Raw genomic sequence first — 17,787 nt, forward strand, 5'->3', positions numbered from 1 at the left:
ATGGTGCCAAAGCCAGGAAGGGACACCTGGAGACAGTGCGGACAAATGAATCTATCACCAGTGTGATAAGACTCTGCTTTTGTATTCAAATGGGTAATAGCGATTATGATACCATCATGGAGGCATCATTGTGGTGATTAAATTATGCTTTTATGCAAAGTGCCTAGAACAATGTCTAGTATATACTGAGGTCTTAATTTTTCATGTTAACCCCATGAGACCTTCCTGGGGAAAAATAAGGTGACCTAAGCAATAAGTTCATATTTAATGGGTATTCATTCATTGATAAACCTCCTATCATTTCTGTGAATAAAGAATTAGAGGAGTCTAAGGAAATTGAGCACAGATTTTAGGGGAAAGCTCTTTCGGCATTTACTACCACCTTCACCTCTGTGATTTCTAAAGAACTTAGGTGTGGATGCAACAAAAGTAGGCCAGGAGATAAAGCCAAAAGTCAGGAACCATGTTATGTTCAGAATAGCCCTTCACCTCTGACCCGTGAGCTATTACACTAAGTCCTGGATTTCCTTATGTTGGGGTCTGCCTTTCTGTGGGATGTGTCACGGTGGTTGGCCCAGGAAGCAGGGAAAATCTGAAGACCCCTTCTGGGAAAAAGAGACTTCCATGGGAATAGTCCCACCTGCTTTAGTTCCCCGGATATGACCAGATGTGTTTGAATGTCAGCTGTGTCTGTGTTTGAGATTTTTCCCCAGGAAGCTACTTCTTAGCAGCCAGGAAATTGTCCAACGGTAAAACAGACCCAGGTGAAAGGGAGCATGCCTGAAATCCAGCAGGGGACAAGACTTAAGTTCAGCTAAGGTTCTTCCCCTTCCAAAAATGCCACAGTGATGCAAAAGGGTGAACACAGCTACATGGGGGGCTCATAGGGTGTGTCCAGAAGGGAAAGGCAATTAACTTGAGGTGAGCCCCTCTCAGAGGCCTGCAGTCAGACTGCCCAAGGCACCCACATAAACAGGTGCTAAGCTATAATAAATCAGAAATGCTGGAGCCAATTAACCCAGGTTTCGACACAGGAGCTCCCATACAATTAGTAAAAAATACAGAGATTTTGATCCATTGCAGGAGACAGTACCTTCAACCAGGAGTTTATAAAATAACACACCTACCATGATGGTGGTGGACAGCCTCTTGTGTTTCCGGCATGTTTGTGTAAGTGGCACAGTGCAACTCCAGGCTTGACACCACCCTGAAACCAGCTGTGTGACAGGAGCCTGAACTTGGTTGGCAGTCACCACTGACTGAAAGGAAGAAACCCAGCACCACAGAATATCGGGATGCTTATCCAGGACCTGCAAATTTATTTATCACCTAAATTTATTTTATTCAAAAAAATTCAAAAGAAAACGAGAGCAAGAATAATAGGACAGTGGTAAGGTTAGGTCAGACTTTGCTATCTTTCTTTTTTTTTCTCCTCCAACACATTGTCTTGGCTTTAGAGAGAGGAAGTCAATTAAGAATTAAACCTTTGACATAGAATGGTTATTCATCAGAAATCAGTTTCTCAAACAAAACTATAAATCAAATTTGCTCTGGGATTGACTTGTGTCCCCGCCCCCAAAATTCATATATTAAAGTCTTAACCTCCAATGCCTCAGATATGACCTTACCTGGAGACAAGGTCTTTAAAGAGGTAATCAAGTTAAAATGAGGTCATTAGGAAAAGCCCTAATTCCATGTGACTAGTGTGCTTAAAAGAAGGAAAAATGTGAGCCTTCCCTAGTGGTGCAGCTGTTAAGACTCTGCGCTTCCAATGCAGGGGGCACGGATTCCATCCCTGGTCCGGGAACTAAGATCACATATTCTGCACCGGTGCAGCCAAAAAAAAAGGAAAAATGTGGACACAGACATGGGAAAATGCTGTGTAAAGATGAAGACCGCCATTTATCCTTCCCTCACGGCCCTCAGGAGGAACCAACGCTGCCAACACCTCAATTCAGACTTTATCCTCCAAAGCTGCGTGACAACACATTTCAGTTGTTTTAGTCACCCACCTTGTGAAACTTTGTTATCACAGCCCCAGGAAACTAACACAGGCCCAGATCAAATTACCGACCACACACAATAGCGAACTAAATAAGATGGTTATTGCTTTAAACCCCTTATGCAGCAAAAGCTAATTGATAAAGTGGGTAAATTATGGAATCTCTCTAGGCTTCAGCGTTCACAATTACAAAAGGGATTTAAACATATTTTCCTCACCTAATTATCAGGAAGATTTAGTAGAATAATGCCTTTAAGTTGCCCAGCACAGTACCTGGCATATAAGTAACATTTAATGAGTACTTATTTTAGTGTTACCTTCGGAACATATGATAAGTCAAAATCAGAGTTATATATCCAAGAAAATATAAACTTCTGCCTTTGAGTATATCTGAAATAATGTTGGAGTTCAACATCATTTCATATAAAACATTAATTTGTATAAAACTAGAGTATCACGTGGCAAGCACCAAGAGAACAGCAGGCACTTGACAAGGACTTGCTGTCAGTCTAAATGAACCAGGATTAAGGTGGAGCAAAATTAAAATATACTGAGCACCTAATATGTGCCCCAAACCTTGCTCCTTGTATTTATTGAACAAATGAACATCATTTTGTTCATTTCTTGGAATATCTCTAAAATAGAAATATTACTATCCCTCAATCATAGGCAGGGACACTAGTTGAGAAATAAACTGCAATTTGCTCAAGATCACATAACTGATGTGTAGTACAGCAAGAAGAAGAGCCAGGCATTTCTTATCCCAAACCCCAAGTTCTCTCCATCACACATGAGGGATTTGGTCCATGTGACTTGTGGTGGGGGGCGGGGGGGTCTCAGAAAGCCATTGGCAACATCAAGTCACAAGATAATCAGTGTTTCATGTGTATGTGAAACAAGATAAACAAAATCCCTATGCTTTCATGTTGCTCAGCAAAGCTTCAGGACGTTCTGGTAATGTCGAAGTGCCATGTGAGGATATTGGGTGTCTTTAAGGACACTCTTTGGGTTGGGAGACCTCAGCCTCCTGTAGTTTTGTTCATTGCACTTGAACTCAAGAAGAGGAAGTCCCTCCCTTACACAGGTCACACCACCCAAGTTCTGTGGCTGCATTTCACAGGAAACCAAACCTAAAACGGACCTAGGAGGAGCTTTCTGCTAAAGGACACTGCTTACCACTGAGAATATTTTAACCCCCTGCCTCTTGGATCACCGGCTGCTGGACTTCTCTGTGATGCTGCCACGGACCCCCGACGCAAGGGACATCTCAGCACAAGGCCGTTTGCGATCCCCACGCTGTTCAGGTAAACTACGTAGGCCAGCCTCGTCTGAGTGGTCATCTCACTGTCATAGAGGATCATTAAGAAAGAGCTGAGGTCAAGAATAAAAGGTTTTTCTAACATGGAATGCTGGGCCTTCTATAAAGCATCTGACGGACATAACGAAAGCCAGCTCCCTTAATCAGTTTTTAAAGATTCCTTCCTCTGCTGGAAGAAGGAACCAAGATACTGACCCATAAAAATTGAAAGATGAAACGTTTTCAATCTTCCCTTCCTGGAGCTTGAACCCCCTAACTGTTGGCTACTAAAATCTGAAGACCAGGCTAGTCACTGGCTTTCTTGGCTGACCTTCATTACGACAGCCATCTAGAAAGGCAGCCTCTATCCAAAGTGGGCTATTGAAAGTAGAAGTTAACTCCTGGAGCCTCTGTGGGTGTATATTTTTTAAATGTTCTAAATTGAGATGGTTTTCTTTCTGTGTTGGTCTGGAGGAGTGTGGACTTTTTAATCATACTAACCATTTTCCCTCTGCAGGGATGAGGAACCCAAGCAGGAGAGTGAAGTTGGGGTGAAATACCTACCCTCCAGGGGTACCAGGAGGTATCTCTTCTAGATGCCTCTTCTTCTCAGAGAGAACAAACAAATAGTAAGCTGGAATAAGACAGAAAAGAGAATAAGTGTCATCCAAGTATCTATACTTTAAAAGATACTGATGTAGCTGAACTTTATCAGTACTGATTTTATTACAATGTACCAATGTTACTTATCTAATTATCTCCCTCAACGATGTTGTTCCTTTGGATTCCCAAGGGCCACCCAAACCACAGGGAATAGTCATTTCAAAAATCAGGAAATCAATTGTACGTCAGACAAACTGGAGGTCAGCAGAGAAACGACAAAGCTTCAGAAATCCTCTGAGAAACTTAAGATAAAACTTTCCCTAGAGAAGCAAGAAGGGCAACTGGTGTTTATTTAACTATGTCTCTTGCCAACCAGTCTATAGGCATGAGCTCATTTAACCCTTATACCCAAACTTGAGACTTAGATATTGTTTTCCCTGTTTACAGAAGAAGAACTTGAGTGGTCCAAGTTAATGTTCAAGGTTGTCCAATCACTAATATCAGTAACAGAATTCAAAACTACACTGATTTGCACCTGGTTCTCACTAATATGAACGGTGGCCACTGTTCCTTTGCCGCTTCACAGAATTCACCTTGAGTCCATTCCTGGCATCTTTGACACCAGCCCTCCTAGTGGTGACATTATTTTTTCTTTTCTCCAAGGAGCCCTCTCAGATGATTCTATGAATAAGACCATTCTAAAACCAAAGCTTATGGTTTTCTGTACCATCTGGTCACCCCTGGCTTTATACCTAGGACCCCATCTCTAGCTCACTTTGCCATGAGTCAGGTGTTGTCTTGGAAAGACAGTAGGATTTAACATCTGACTACATTGATTAGGATCCAAACTCTGTAGCTTGACCATATATGCTACCTTATTCCCTGAAATCCTCAATTCCTGCATCTTCATAATGGAGCAAGATCATATCACTTGTATTGACAACTCTTTAGCCTCAATAATATAATATCTATATTAAATGACATATGGTATATATTTAATACTTAGTATGTGCTCAATAAATGTTGGCCCTTTCTCCATTACTTTCCTTTCCTCACCCTACATTAGCTCTGGCCTTCTTCCTAAAACATGCTCACAATTAGCATGGAATTTATTAATACAGATAAATTTATGAATATTTTATTTTAATAATCTCATTAGAGAATAGTAATATAACACAGTTACATAGCCTTGTAGAATTGACAGAGTCTTTGGACACTTTTTTTAAATTTAATGATCTTAACTTAATGAAGTAGGCAGGGCAATATTAGATGTTGAAACTGAGGCTCAAAAAGTTGATGAGGATGGACAGTATGGTGATATGGAGAGAAGGCTTTGAGATCAGTCAAAAGTGAATATGAATGTGGTGTATGACTTCATTATTGTTTGGGGGTAAGTGGCTTAACCTCTCTGAGCTTTGGTTAGCTTTGGTTGGTATTTTGTAGTTTGAAACTGGGTGGATTAATACATGCTATGGATTGCTATGGGGATGAAAGTGAATGTATGTATTGTGTCTGACACAGAGGAAACATTCAGGAAATGGATAAATGGCAGCTGTACAGTGCTGTTGCCACGGTCACAGCAAGTAGCTGAGCTAGATCTGGCAGTATCTTTTTATGAATACCATCGCATAAAACAGTGAGATTCACCTTCGCAGGTAGTTGCCAAGGTCCACCAAGACCTGAGCTCTGTACAGTTGCTCCAAGCCGTGCCTACCCGTCCTAGCATGAGAAAGAGAGAATGGTCAAAAGGGGTGAATTACTAAACAGAGATAATTAATTGAATCTAATTATATTTAAGATTTTTAACAGATTAAACATAATTTTCAGTGATTTGGTGAAGTAAGTTATCAATAAGACTGAGAAACATCAGGTTATAAAGGTTAGATATGAGTAGCTTAGTAAAGAAAAATAATCATGAAAAACAGACTTGTAGGAAACAGCGATCATAGAAATTTTTTGTGATTTTTGTTTCTTTTTGTTACTTTTGTGGACAGGATACTTTGGGAATCATCACCATGTTTATTCAACTTAATTTTAATCATGCTCTCCAAATAGCAATGACCATTTGAGTGCCTGCTATGCACTGGATGGTGCATACTCACTCTTTCTCATTTTTTAATAGATATACTTATTCTTACTCTATAAAACAGGATACCAAGGTTCAGAGAAACTCCATACATTGTCGATTTCACACCGGAATGAGAAGCCAGGTCTATAGAAATCCCAAGCCCCTGCTCTTTGCACTGAACGTCATCAATGCCCTGCTGGATGTATTCAGAATCATGATCACAGCATCACTTTCCTTTCAACTAACCAAAAGCATTTTAGGACTCCCAGATATACCATAAGCAACAGTAAAATATGTATGTGAGTTTTGTTTTTTGTATTTCATTGGTGATGCTAACTGAAACATTGTTTCCCAAACACCTAAGCATGGGAATTAGAATTCTACTATGTTTAAATGGCTCTGTGCATAGCTGTTTGCCCTACAACTGCGATGAACCAAAAGGTCTGGACATAACATGGAAGTTCAATATCCATGTGCATGAGGGCACAGCCCTTAATTGTGGTGTCTTCTCTGTTGAATTTAGCATGAGATAAAGATGAAGCATGGCTAGTAGCCCAAGCCAAGCCTCTGAGAGTGTTGAGCTTTTTTGGAGTCCCCAAGGATCTGCATTTCATCATCAACTTTGCAGATTCAGAAGACTAATTTTATGCAGGGAACTCAGAGTTCATGGGACTTCAGGACATTGTCTCACTCTGGTATTCTGGCGTATACATCCATGTTCTGTGACTTCACTCAAGTGTTAAAGGAAGCAACCTAAATGTCCATTGACACATAAATGGATAAAGATGTGGTGTGTGTATGTGTGTGTGTGTGTGTGTGTGTGTGTGTATGTATATATATATATATATAATCATATGATGTCACTTATACGTGGGATATAAAAAAAAGATACAAATGAACTAATTTACAAAACAGAAAGAGACTCACAGACATAGAAAATAAACATGGTTACCAAAAAGGAAAGGGGGGAGAGATAAATTAGGAGGTTGGGATTAACATATACACACTACTGCATATGAAATAGGTAACTAATAAGGACCTACTATATACACACATATGCATACATACACACACACATATATACATATATATGTATATATGTTCTTTTTCAGATTCTTTTCCCTTATAGATTATTATCAGTACAGTTCCCTGTGCTATACAGTAGGTCCTTGTTAGTTATCTATTTTACCGTATATAAAATAGATAACTAATAAGACATTGTAAAACAACTATACTTCAATAAAAAATAAAATAAAGTATATTTTAGTTGTAAGTTCCCTCCCAGGAGGCAAATCTACAGAGGATATCAAATGCCTGTCAGAAGGTGAGAGCCAAGTCAGAGCCGTCAGTGCAATAGCTGGATTTGCCCAGCTACTGATGATCTGATGCCTTGATAGGCACCTGGGAGCCAGTCTGCTTATGAATATTCACAGAGCAGGACACTCTTACTCCTGGGCAAGTCCAGGGAGCTCCTGAGCAGCTCCATCTCTCTGGTACTTCCCAGAGAACACCTCCACACTCTCCTTATCCCAAACTCCTACTTCTGTTCCCGAGCTCTCTCTACTAAACCACCACATCCATCCTTTGAGAAATAGATAACCTGGGTTTGAATTCAGACTGTTACTTGCCGGCAGGATGATTTTAGACAAGTTATTTAACTTCTCAGAACTTTAGCTTATCATTTATAAACTGGAATTGCAATACCTACCTTCTGAATTTGTGGTGATAAGTGAGATGCAGTATGTAAGCAGCATAGTGCATATTATAGTGTCTAGCAATTATTAAGTGCAAAGTAAATGATGGTGGCTATATTAATCATGTTTAGCACAGTTATCATGAGTTTATTTTATATTCAGATGAACCGTCATTAGAATCTTTGGGGGTTTGTCTCTTCTTAAGGATTTTGATCTAAAGAAGTCCTATTTTGAGGTGATTTCTACAGAAAGTTAATCTCATCATTTTTGCATTTATTTTAATCAGCCATTTATCAAAGCCTTGGTAGTATCTTCCAACTCTCAAAATGTATTACTCCTCTGAAATTCCTTTAGAATACTTTCTTCACCAATTACATATCCTGCATCCTTCATGGCACTGATGCATAGAATTTACTCAATAATTATCTGTTGAACTAGACTTGTCTAACAGTTTATAATTTACAAAATACTTTCACTTCCATGATCTCATTTGGTCTTCAGAATCATCCTTTGAGCAAAGGAGCATGAGGATTTATATCCCCACTTTTCTGATTAGAAAAAAATGAGGCTCAAGTTGTACAATTCACTGTACAACTCAACGTACCTGGGCTTAGAGACCTGCCTCACATCTGGCTAGGGGAGTGATCCTGAATAGAAGAAGGGACAAAGAAAGCATTAATTACATGGAGGAAGTTCAGCTCAGAAGTTAGGTTCTAAATGCATTGAAGTTACAAAGTAAGTGATGATCTCATCTTAATCCATATTGTGCATTTGTTCGCTTGACAGATTTGGCTCAAGAGGCCTCTCCCTGAAAAAAATGACAGAATTGTTCAATATTGAAAAATCTGGGTCACTTGGATTGTTGCCTTATAATGGAATATAAATTAAACAGGATGTCCTACATAGGGTTCTGGCATTCAGTAAATGGTGTCGTCACCATCATCATCATTATTAAATTATATTACTCTTAGTCCTGGCTTTTCATGCCTCTTCTTTGGATTTTTAAGTTTCCCTCAAACTTCTTTGAAGTCCTTCTTATGGTGAAACAGTTCCTCAGAAATGGTTAGCATACAGCAGGTGTCTTGTAAATGACTGCTTAAAGAATGATGGTGCTTCCACCTTTGGACTTGAGATATTCATGGGAAGTAGGCTGGCCTGTAAGTTGTGATTGATAGATAAATAGATAGAGCCATCCCTGAATCTCAGTTTATTTTCTTATATCTTTCTTTTCTCTAAAATTTGCCTTCAGTTCTGCCCCAATGCATTAATCAATCAATGGAGAATTCATCACAGTTGGGGATATTCTGATTAATCTAGGCCTGGCAGTACCTGCCCCTAATCATCATTTATGAGAGCTAAATGAAAAAAGGGGCAAGGTAAACAGTTAAATTTTGAAAAAAATAAGAAAACATCAAACTAGGCTCTTGGTAATCTACATTTTATTTTCCTACAGCTTCATTTTATTGAACAGTTAAATAACTTTAATGATAAGAGAGCAGAAAGAGAAAGGATGGGGGAAAGGAAGAGGAAATTAAGGAAGAAGGAAGGGAGGACAGAGGGAAGAAAGGCATATGTGAAAACAAAATGAGTGAATGAAGAAAAGAGATGATAAAGAAAGAAGCTATTTACTACAAAATAGGGGGAAGACGGAAAAGAAAAAAATCTTACTACTGAAAGAAGGCAACCCTTTCTGCAGAAGAGAAAAGGAGATGGCTTTTGAAAACAAAAGCATCAAGAGTGATAAATTCCGAAACGATAGGTTGCATCAGTTCATTAAGGGTGTTTTCAAAATCATTTAAAATAAAAAATGGATGCACATGAAAATGCCTTGAGATATTTAAGGGAAGTTACTTGTTACCAAGACAGTTGCAAAATCTTTTTCTTAATATATGCCCATACTTAATAGCAGAAAAACTAGGAAAGAAATCTCCCATATCCCTCAAGAAAAATCTGTAATAACAATCCATTTGACTTCAAATGCCTCCATTCATTGGAAATGCAATAAAATTAAATGTTATATTTAATTAAGTTTAGCTGATTGGTCTGACCAGGATATAGAATTAGAAATCCAATCAGCATATATCTTTCTCTAAGTATGAGTATCTCTAAAATGTAACTTTCTAATTTGTGATAAGAAAATAGAGGAAAATTACATACAGTTGTGACCAAATTAATAAATATCTGCATCTGAGAAATCTTGGTTTCAACATGTTTGCTCAAAATTCGTGCACCAGGCGTGCGTGTGCACTCACACGCACACACACACACTTCCTGGCCCTCTTCCCAAAATATACACATTTCACACCCTCCCTCAACTCCAAATGACAACCGCCACTGTTCACATGTTAGGTGTGATTGTGCAGGGAATCAGATGTATGTTGCATGTATTTTATATTAATTTCTTTTCTTGTTTTCTTGCTTTCATGGGAAAAAGCTTCAACCCTTAATTCAGACCCTCTCCTCCAGCCTTGACCCAGGTTTAGCTGCACAGCTACGTCTTGGCTTTATGACTGATTCTAATATCTTCTTCAACAATTCTTAGTTTGCTTCTGGTCATTTCCTATATCTATTTAGGTACATTGTCATTATTAGAATGATGTTTCTTAAACTTTGCAATAAACAGAGGCCAGTATTTTTATAGGCTTCATCTTCGAGGAATAAGTGAGAAATGTTTGAGAGCAAAAAAAAAATGTCCTTACTATAAAAAGCATTGTTTTCCCCTCATGAAATATTAATTTCAGATCAGGTTGAAATGCAGCAGAAATATTTATGATAAAAATGTCTCTTTGCAAGCTCAGTTTGGTAGCATGGGTGAAGTCCCTGTGGAGAACAGTTCTCCAGGATAACAAGGAAATATGATTTTTGCTTTACTTGTTTCCAATTGTTTAAACTGTTTATGATACCATAGGGGTATTAATTATTTTTGGATTAAGATCCTCCCCCAAATCCAATTTATTTATTTAAAAAAGTCTTTCTTTCCTAACACATCCACTGAGACCCCAGGTGGGTTATGGGCTCAGAAACAGCCATTCTGTTTTAATGCCCATATTTAATGTACATTCTTTGGAGGTCTTAAGCATGCTCCCAGGCTGTAGAATCCTGTTTCCTTTATTTCAGTTTTCTGAAATATTGATGTGTTTTAACCATTAAATCCATGGCCTTTACCAAATGCTCTTCAACCTACAAAATGAGCTAATTATTGGGATCATCATCTCCAAAATGGTGGGATTATTTGGCCAAAATGGATGATTAGGGCAGGAACTCCTTTACTCTCAGGACCTCAGCCATGTTGTGCACCTGTCTTTGACATGACCCTCTTTATACCTGGAGGGGAGTGAAAGAGCCTTATAGGGAGGCAACATAGGATGGAACTGTGTTTCTCAAACTGGGGTTCATTTTGGACCTCCAAGGAGCTCCAGAAGCCTAGGGGCCTAGAAACCCCATGGGAACTCTATTCTTGAAATCAAACCATAGATTTCTATGGCAAAATTAATTATGAGCATATTCCAGCTCTTTTGCTTAGGCTTTGAAGCCTGGTGTACATTCAAGCAATTTTAGTGCTCAGCTTGGTATTTATGATTAGATCTGCATTGGCTTCTACCTTTTAACACAGTCAGTATTTTCCCTTGTTGGAGAAGTAAATAGGCATTATGAAAAAAGGTGGCCTCCTTTTGTGGACTCCTCGAGGGCCCAGGGTCTCTTCTTACCCAGTCGCTTCCCTACCGTGGGACCTTGCAGGCACGGTGCGGTTTCTTGGTGCAGGCAGGATGCAGGCAGAATCCCTAGGGCAGAGCCAACTCTGGACATGTTAGTATCATTTGTAATAAGTGCCCTGCTGTGACTGACCGATGGCACCTGAGCGTCACTTCTCTTTGACAGCAAGAGCCGTGCTTTGGCTTTATTTCCGTGGCTAACTAGGAAGAGAACCTGAAATCAATGCCTCTGTTCCTATAGAAAATGAATGTGCAAAACACAATGAGATTTCCCCATTTCTGGGGCACCACAGCCTCTCGAGGTCCCTGAGTGAAGGCAAGAAAGGCAGGCATCTAATGATGCTCTTTTATCTCAGATCATCTCTAGATCCTGAAGCTTCCTGGAGAAAGACCTGCAGGCCTGGGGGACTCCTCAGCCTGGAAGTCCTTCCCCCTACCTCCCATTATCATGCCCCAAGTAGGGGTCAGGGTTACTTGAAGCTTTGATTGCTGTCTTTGAGACATTTGAGAAATTGCTGTCTGGTGGCTTTTCCCACTCTCACCTGTGTCATAAATTTTGGGATGTGGTAGATTTCCTTTCAACATTTCACTGAAAATTAACTCAGAAATAGCTCTAAATGTATGGAGAATTCTTGATGAGCGGTGGCAGTTCCTGTATTTCCATTTAGGATGAGCTTAGGACTGCAAGGAGAATGGAAGTGTGGTTATCTGGTATTTTCCATAAGGGTAAGAAGTGTCGGTGAGTGGCGGGTGCAGACGGAAATGAGTGGCCTGACGTTCTTATATCCACTTCCTCTGCCTCACTGCCCGTTAAAATACCTGAGGCATTTTTAACATACCAATACCTGAGCTCTAGCCCAGAAGAACTGACTCAAACTTTTGGAGCCATCAATATTTTTTAAAGTTTCCCAGGTCATTCTGATAAGTATGAGGATCCATGCTTCCCTCACCTGGTGGTCATGAACTACAGGTAAGCACTTCTGATTTCTGGAGACTAAAACCCAAAAGTGATATAGGGCATTTAATTAACCTTAAAAGTTTAAGTTAATGTGAATTACCATTTCTCTACGTTTAGATACCTTATGTTCTCATGTAATCCTAACAAGAGCCCTACAGATGGCTGCTGAGTTACACCCATTTTAAAGAGAAGCAAACTGAGGCTCAGAGCAGGTAGATAGGCATCTCAACATGTAACTGAAACATTTCAAGGCCAATGGTTTGCAGTACCAACTTGTAGAGCAGGCTACCTACCACCTGTGAATGTTCAGTTTGGTTTTGTATAAAATAAGGATGATAATACAGATCATATCGGGTTACTGTGATAGAAGCTGAGGACACATAGTCGGTGTTCAATGTTCATTCCATTTGTTTTTTTAAATACGCATGTCAGGAAGGGACGGGTCTTATCTTTTCTATAATATGTTACGTTTGTAAAGCCTATGGGCATGAAATTCTGTCTGACTCACCACATCCCGTTCTCACCACATCCTTTACAAAGTGACTGAGATCAGATAAGATGGTAGCATTCTCAGACAGGACTTAGACATTCTGAGTAGATCAAAGAGCTCTTCACCTTGTGGAGTGCTATCCATTCTGTCGTGCTGATGACACCATTTGGCTGACTCATCTTCTGATATGGGTCACTAAGTCCCCAAATTTTGCTTTTCAAATGCCAGCAAAGTTGGACTCTCTTCATGACATTTTAACATTATTTTTGTACAATAGATTGCTCACATCTCTCAAAAGCTGCTAGTAAAATATCTCCTTGAACTTTTATTAAGATTTTAAAATACAAACCTAATAAACACTGATGTTGCAGATTGAATAATTTACAAAGGTTTAGATATAAAGCAAAAGCTAAGAATTCCTTCCCCAGTGTCTTCCCTGAATATCGCTGATGCCCTAGGTGTTCACACTTTGTCAAAGTCTTTCTGCAACTTTGCTCTGCAAGGAGCTCTATTAGAGAAGACAATAAAATGTGAGAAACATAATAACCTACTTCCAACTTTTTAAAGCCATTTTCTATCACCAAGTAGGGAGGGATTGTAGTTTTTAAATGGAACTTTTTTGAGGAATCTTTGAGCTGGAAGAAACCTATTGGGCCCAACCTGTTCATTATTCAGGTGAAAAAAAAAAAAAATGAGGCCCAGAACATTCCAAATGCTTTGTTCAAGGCTACACCGTGGATGGCCAGAGCAGGGTTGGAAAGCAGCTTCCCCGACCTCCCTGTGGCCAGTACTTCTTACTGATCCAAGGCAGCAAGCCTTCGAGGAAACTGTCCTGTACCTTGTGATTCCTTCACTCTGTACATAAGCGCTAGCCAAGAACCAGGCACATGGGGAGCCCTCTATAAAGATCTACTTATTTGATCTCATTTCAACACAACTTTAGCCCTGCTGGTCAATGCACTGAAAGGAATGAAGAGACTATATATGTAAGACATTTAAAGTCATAAATGCTCCCAAAGTCGGGAAGGGGTTGCAAATTGACCTGTATGACTATAATCAAGTCATCTCATTCCTCTAAACAGTAATATCCACAAATCAATGTCAATAACACGAGATACCCAAATATAACATGACCAATGTTAAAACGACTTGCAAACTTTGTTATGCAAGGAATTGTATATCTGTATTTCCATAATGTTTATAGTTTTTAAGGTATTTTCAGAGGTACCAGCTTATTTCACACTTAAAATAATACCAGAAAAGGATCATATGGACATTACCATTTATAAATGAGGAGATGCCAGCTGCTCCTACAAGGTCCAGTGCTGGTTAATGACAGCACTGGAACCAAACAGAGTCCCTCAACTTTCAGTCCAGGACTCTTCCGGTATTTGATGTCCATTGTTTGTATTACATTGATGAAGTCCTCTTCCTCACCCCCATGGACAAGACAACGTACAAGGAGGCCATGAACTATCCATACAGAACGGTCAGTGAATGAGTACCTAACAGCAGCCTCCCCTTTCCCTGTGTCATTCATTGACCTAGAAGCACATGGTGAGAGATGCTGTGGGGTAGAACACAGGATATCTGAGGACCTGGAGCTTAGTCCCAGTTCTTTAGTAACTTTCCTGCAGTTACTGGTCCAAGATCCCACGGCTCGAGTCCAAATCCCATCCTTTGTCATACATGGTCCTTGACAATCAAAATCCAAGGGACCGGGACTTCCCTGGTGGTCGGGTGGGTAAGACTCCTTGCTCCCAATGCAGGGGGACTGTGTCAATCCCTGGTTGGGGAACCAGGTTCCACATGCCACAACTAAAGATCCCACATGCCACAACTAAAAACATGCCGCAGTGAAGATCCTGCGTGCCACAGCTAAGACCCAGTGCAGCCTAAATAAATAAATAGATATTTTTTAAAAACCCAGTGGACCTTCCTAAGCTTTTTCCCACATGCTACCAACATCCAAGCTGCTGGCCTCTGTGGTCCCACCAAGCTGTGCAAAGCCTCTATATCACACTATGTATTCTAACATCTTCACATCTTTGCAAATGGCACCCCATTGGCCCAGAACACCTTCCCTAATTCTAAGCTAAGAAGATGCTGACATATTCTGCAAGATCCAGCTCAAATATTATCTCCTTCGTGAAGATTCCCCTGGCTGTCCAAGGCAGAGCTAGGATTCATTTTGTTTTGTTTTATCTGCATGTTTTATAAAGCACTTTAATAACAACCATCATAGGGGATGCAGAATCTACCTTAAACTGAGTTTTAGGCATGATTGGAGGGAAAGGGATGTTTCTTATTGGGCACAATATTTGAACAAAGTTAGTTTTCAGTCAATGGTGATTGGAGAGATGAAAGGATGAATGGATGGACACATGGGTGGCAGAATGATCTAGGAGTGACTCAACTCAATGGGCAATATGGTGACTGGCTAAGAAATGGAATGTTTGAGTCCTATGGATCTGGGCTTTTATTGCAGATGGGTGATTTTGGGCACATAATTTAACCTCCATGAGCCTCATTCTCTTTAACAGTGAGATCCACACTCCACGACACTCAGCTGAGAGCCCCAGGAGGCTGATGGATAGAAACCATGCCAATGGCTCCGCACCCTTGGCTTCCTGTTGAGTTTGGCCAATGAGAAACGGCAGCAGCAAGATATTCAGGGCAGGAGGAGCCTGAGATGCATATCTTTATTCTGCCCTCCAGAGCCCCTTCCCTGCGGGTCCCTCAATTAGAAGCCACAGTTCTTTTCCCACCAGCCCTGTTTCTGGGTTCATATGACCACTGGCTCCCCAGACGCCTCCAGGTTCAGATATGGTAACAGGCCCCTCAGGTCCTTCACTGTCCTTTGTGGATTCCCTACACTCTGCCCACATTGTTTTTTGTTTTTTTTTCCTTTTTACATCTTTACTGGAGTATAATTGCTTTACAATGGTGTGTTAGTTTCTGCTTTATAACAAAGTGAATCAGTTATACATATACATATATCCCCATATCTCTACCTTCTTGCGTCTCCCTCTTTCCCTCCCTATCCCACCCCTCTAGGTGGTCACAAAGCACCGAGCTATCTCCCTGTGCTATGCGGCTGCTTCCCACTAGCCATCTTTTTTTTTTTTTTAACACTGTTGTGGCCTCTCCTGTTGCAGAGCACAGGCTCCGGATGCACAGGCTCAGCGGCCATGGCTCACGGGCCCAGCCGCTCCGTGGCATGTGGGATCTTCCTGGACCGGGGCCCGAACCCGTGTCCCCTGCATCGGCAGGCAGACTCTCAACCACTGCGCCACCAGGGAAGCCCTAGCCATCTATTTTAGGTTTGGTAGTGTATATATATATGTCCATGCCACTCTCTCACTTTGTCACAGCTTACCCTTCCCCCTCCCCATATCCTCAAGTCCATTCTCTAGTAGGTCTGTGTCTTTATTCCCGTCTTACCCCTAGGTTCTTCGGTCTTTTTATTAAACTATTCTCATATGACCCAATTTGAGGGTGCCATCTGTTTCCTTCTGGAACCTCAACTGATCCCGTGGGTAATATCTTTTATAACTCCTAGCTTCTCTGTGTAGATTAAATGCGATTATTGATGTAAAGCCCTTATTGAATACTCCCAGGGTCTCTGCTGCTCATTTATATGGTAAATGGGGCTAATCATCTCTCCTACGCAAGTGAGTACAAGCCACAAATAAAATGTTGTGTCCTATGTGAAGCGGTATATAAATGTAACTTCCAATAAATATTTCATGGCAAAGTCACACTTTGAAAAGAAAAGCATTCCTTCTGCTACACGCACGTGGACTCCCCAGAGCAGAGCCTGGGTTAACACGCCTTGGGTGCCCAGGGGACGCACACAATTGCAAGCCAGGGAAAACCAGGCTCGCTCAGGATAGGTTTGCTCAGCTCCCTGAGGCAGATGGGATGAATGCTGACAGAAAGAGGACAGCATGTCAGGGAAAAAGTCCCCTCACCCACCCATTCCCGAAATAAACCAATTATCGACCTGGATTGATTCTCTTTCTGTCGTTTCCTCTAAGCTGGCACCTGTATCCCATTTTAACAGGAAGCGACAGAAGCATGTTCACCAGAATTAAAACATGATGGGTAAGGCCCAGTAATGAGCTCGCTTTTGTTTCCACAGGCTGAGTTGAAGTTCCCTCTCATTTGCTGGGTGCCAAGAAAGATGAACAAGCAGTAAGTACCGCGATGTTGCCCTGAGCACGAATCTCCCGTCTCGTAGTGGGAAACGGAGTCAGCTGCTGGAAGAGCACTAAGGATGCAATGTACCCCCGTGGGAAGGCCGGGCTTGAGGATGTGTGAGTGTCTAGTGAATAGCTGTCCCACTGACAGCGATTTTTTGCAGGCAGGTCCCTTGTTCTCCCCCAGCCCAGCTGGGGATGTGGGATTAGGCAGAGACTAGATAAACAGGACCAGAATGCCAGGAGGGCACCCAGAAATGCCATCCATCACCTCCCACCAGGGTGTGGAATGAGAACTAACAGAAGAGCAGTTTGCACACTTATTCCTGCAGCAGAGAGCCTGGAATCCAACTTTCTCTTTGTGGAACACCCAGAGGGGGCAATGTGGTCGGTTTAGGATATCTAAATGTGTAGCTGAATCAGCAAAACTTTCATCCCATTCCAGATGTTTATGAGTATAGTAAAAAGATAGCTGGCCTCCAAGTTGTAAGGGATACTTATGATGAAAACAAAGGACCTTTCAATGGAGAAAGTTGGGTACACAAATTTTAAAATTGATCTACTCATCTATGTATTTGCTTTATTTTGCCAATTGGAAAGGTAGCACTGTTTTTCTCCTCTGCGTGAAATGAGCAGTTGGGTGAGAAACACGAGTTTCAGAGGCAGGCAGACCTAGTGTCAATCCCTTGCTTTTCCCTGTCATTTTATAGCTGTACAATATTCAGGAAGGTACCTGATACCCTGGATATTAACCCTCCCT

General features: G+C 40.9%; 1 protein-coding gene across 2 annotated transcripts in view; it reads left to right on the forward strand.

Annotated features, from left to right (window-relative positions):
• The first annotated feature begins 3,184 nt into the window (after positions 1–3,184).
• Positions 3,185–17,787, forward strand: part of CLNK (cytokine dependent hematopoietic cell linker) — a 187,515-nt gene continuing 172,912 nt past the window's right edge. Inside the window, exons 1-2 of one of the 2 annotated variants that reach the window (XM_024741747.1) lie at positions 3,185–3,306; positions 16,970–17,022. In XM_024741747.1, coding sequence (XP_024597515.1) covers positions 17,012–17,022 — 11 coding nt within the window. In that variant the 5' untranslated portion in view covers positions 3,185–3,306; positions 16,970–17,011. Of the gene's footprint in view, positions 3,307–3,879; positions 3,929–16,969; positions 17,023–17,787 lie in introns of those variants that run through there. The other variant, XM_024741746.1, reaches the window with a different exon arrangement.

The sequence above is a fragment of the Neophocaena asiaeorientalis genome, unplaced genomic scaffold (assembly GCF_003031525.2).
Source record: "Neophocaena asiaeorientalis asiaeorientalis breed wild unplaced genomic scaffold, Neophocaena_asiaeorientalis_V1.1 scaffold218, whole genome shotgun sequence".
Classification (NCBI taxonomy): Eukaryota; Metazoa; Chordata; class Mammalia; order Artiodactyla; family Phocoenidae; genus Neophocaena; species Neophocaena asiaeorientalis.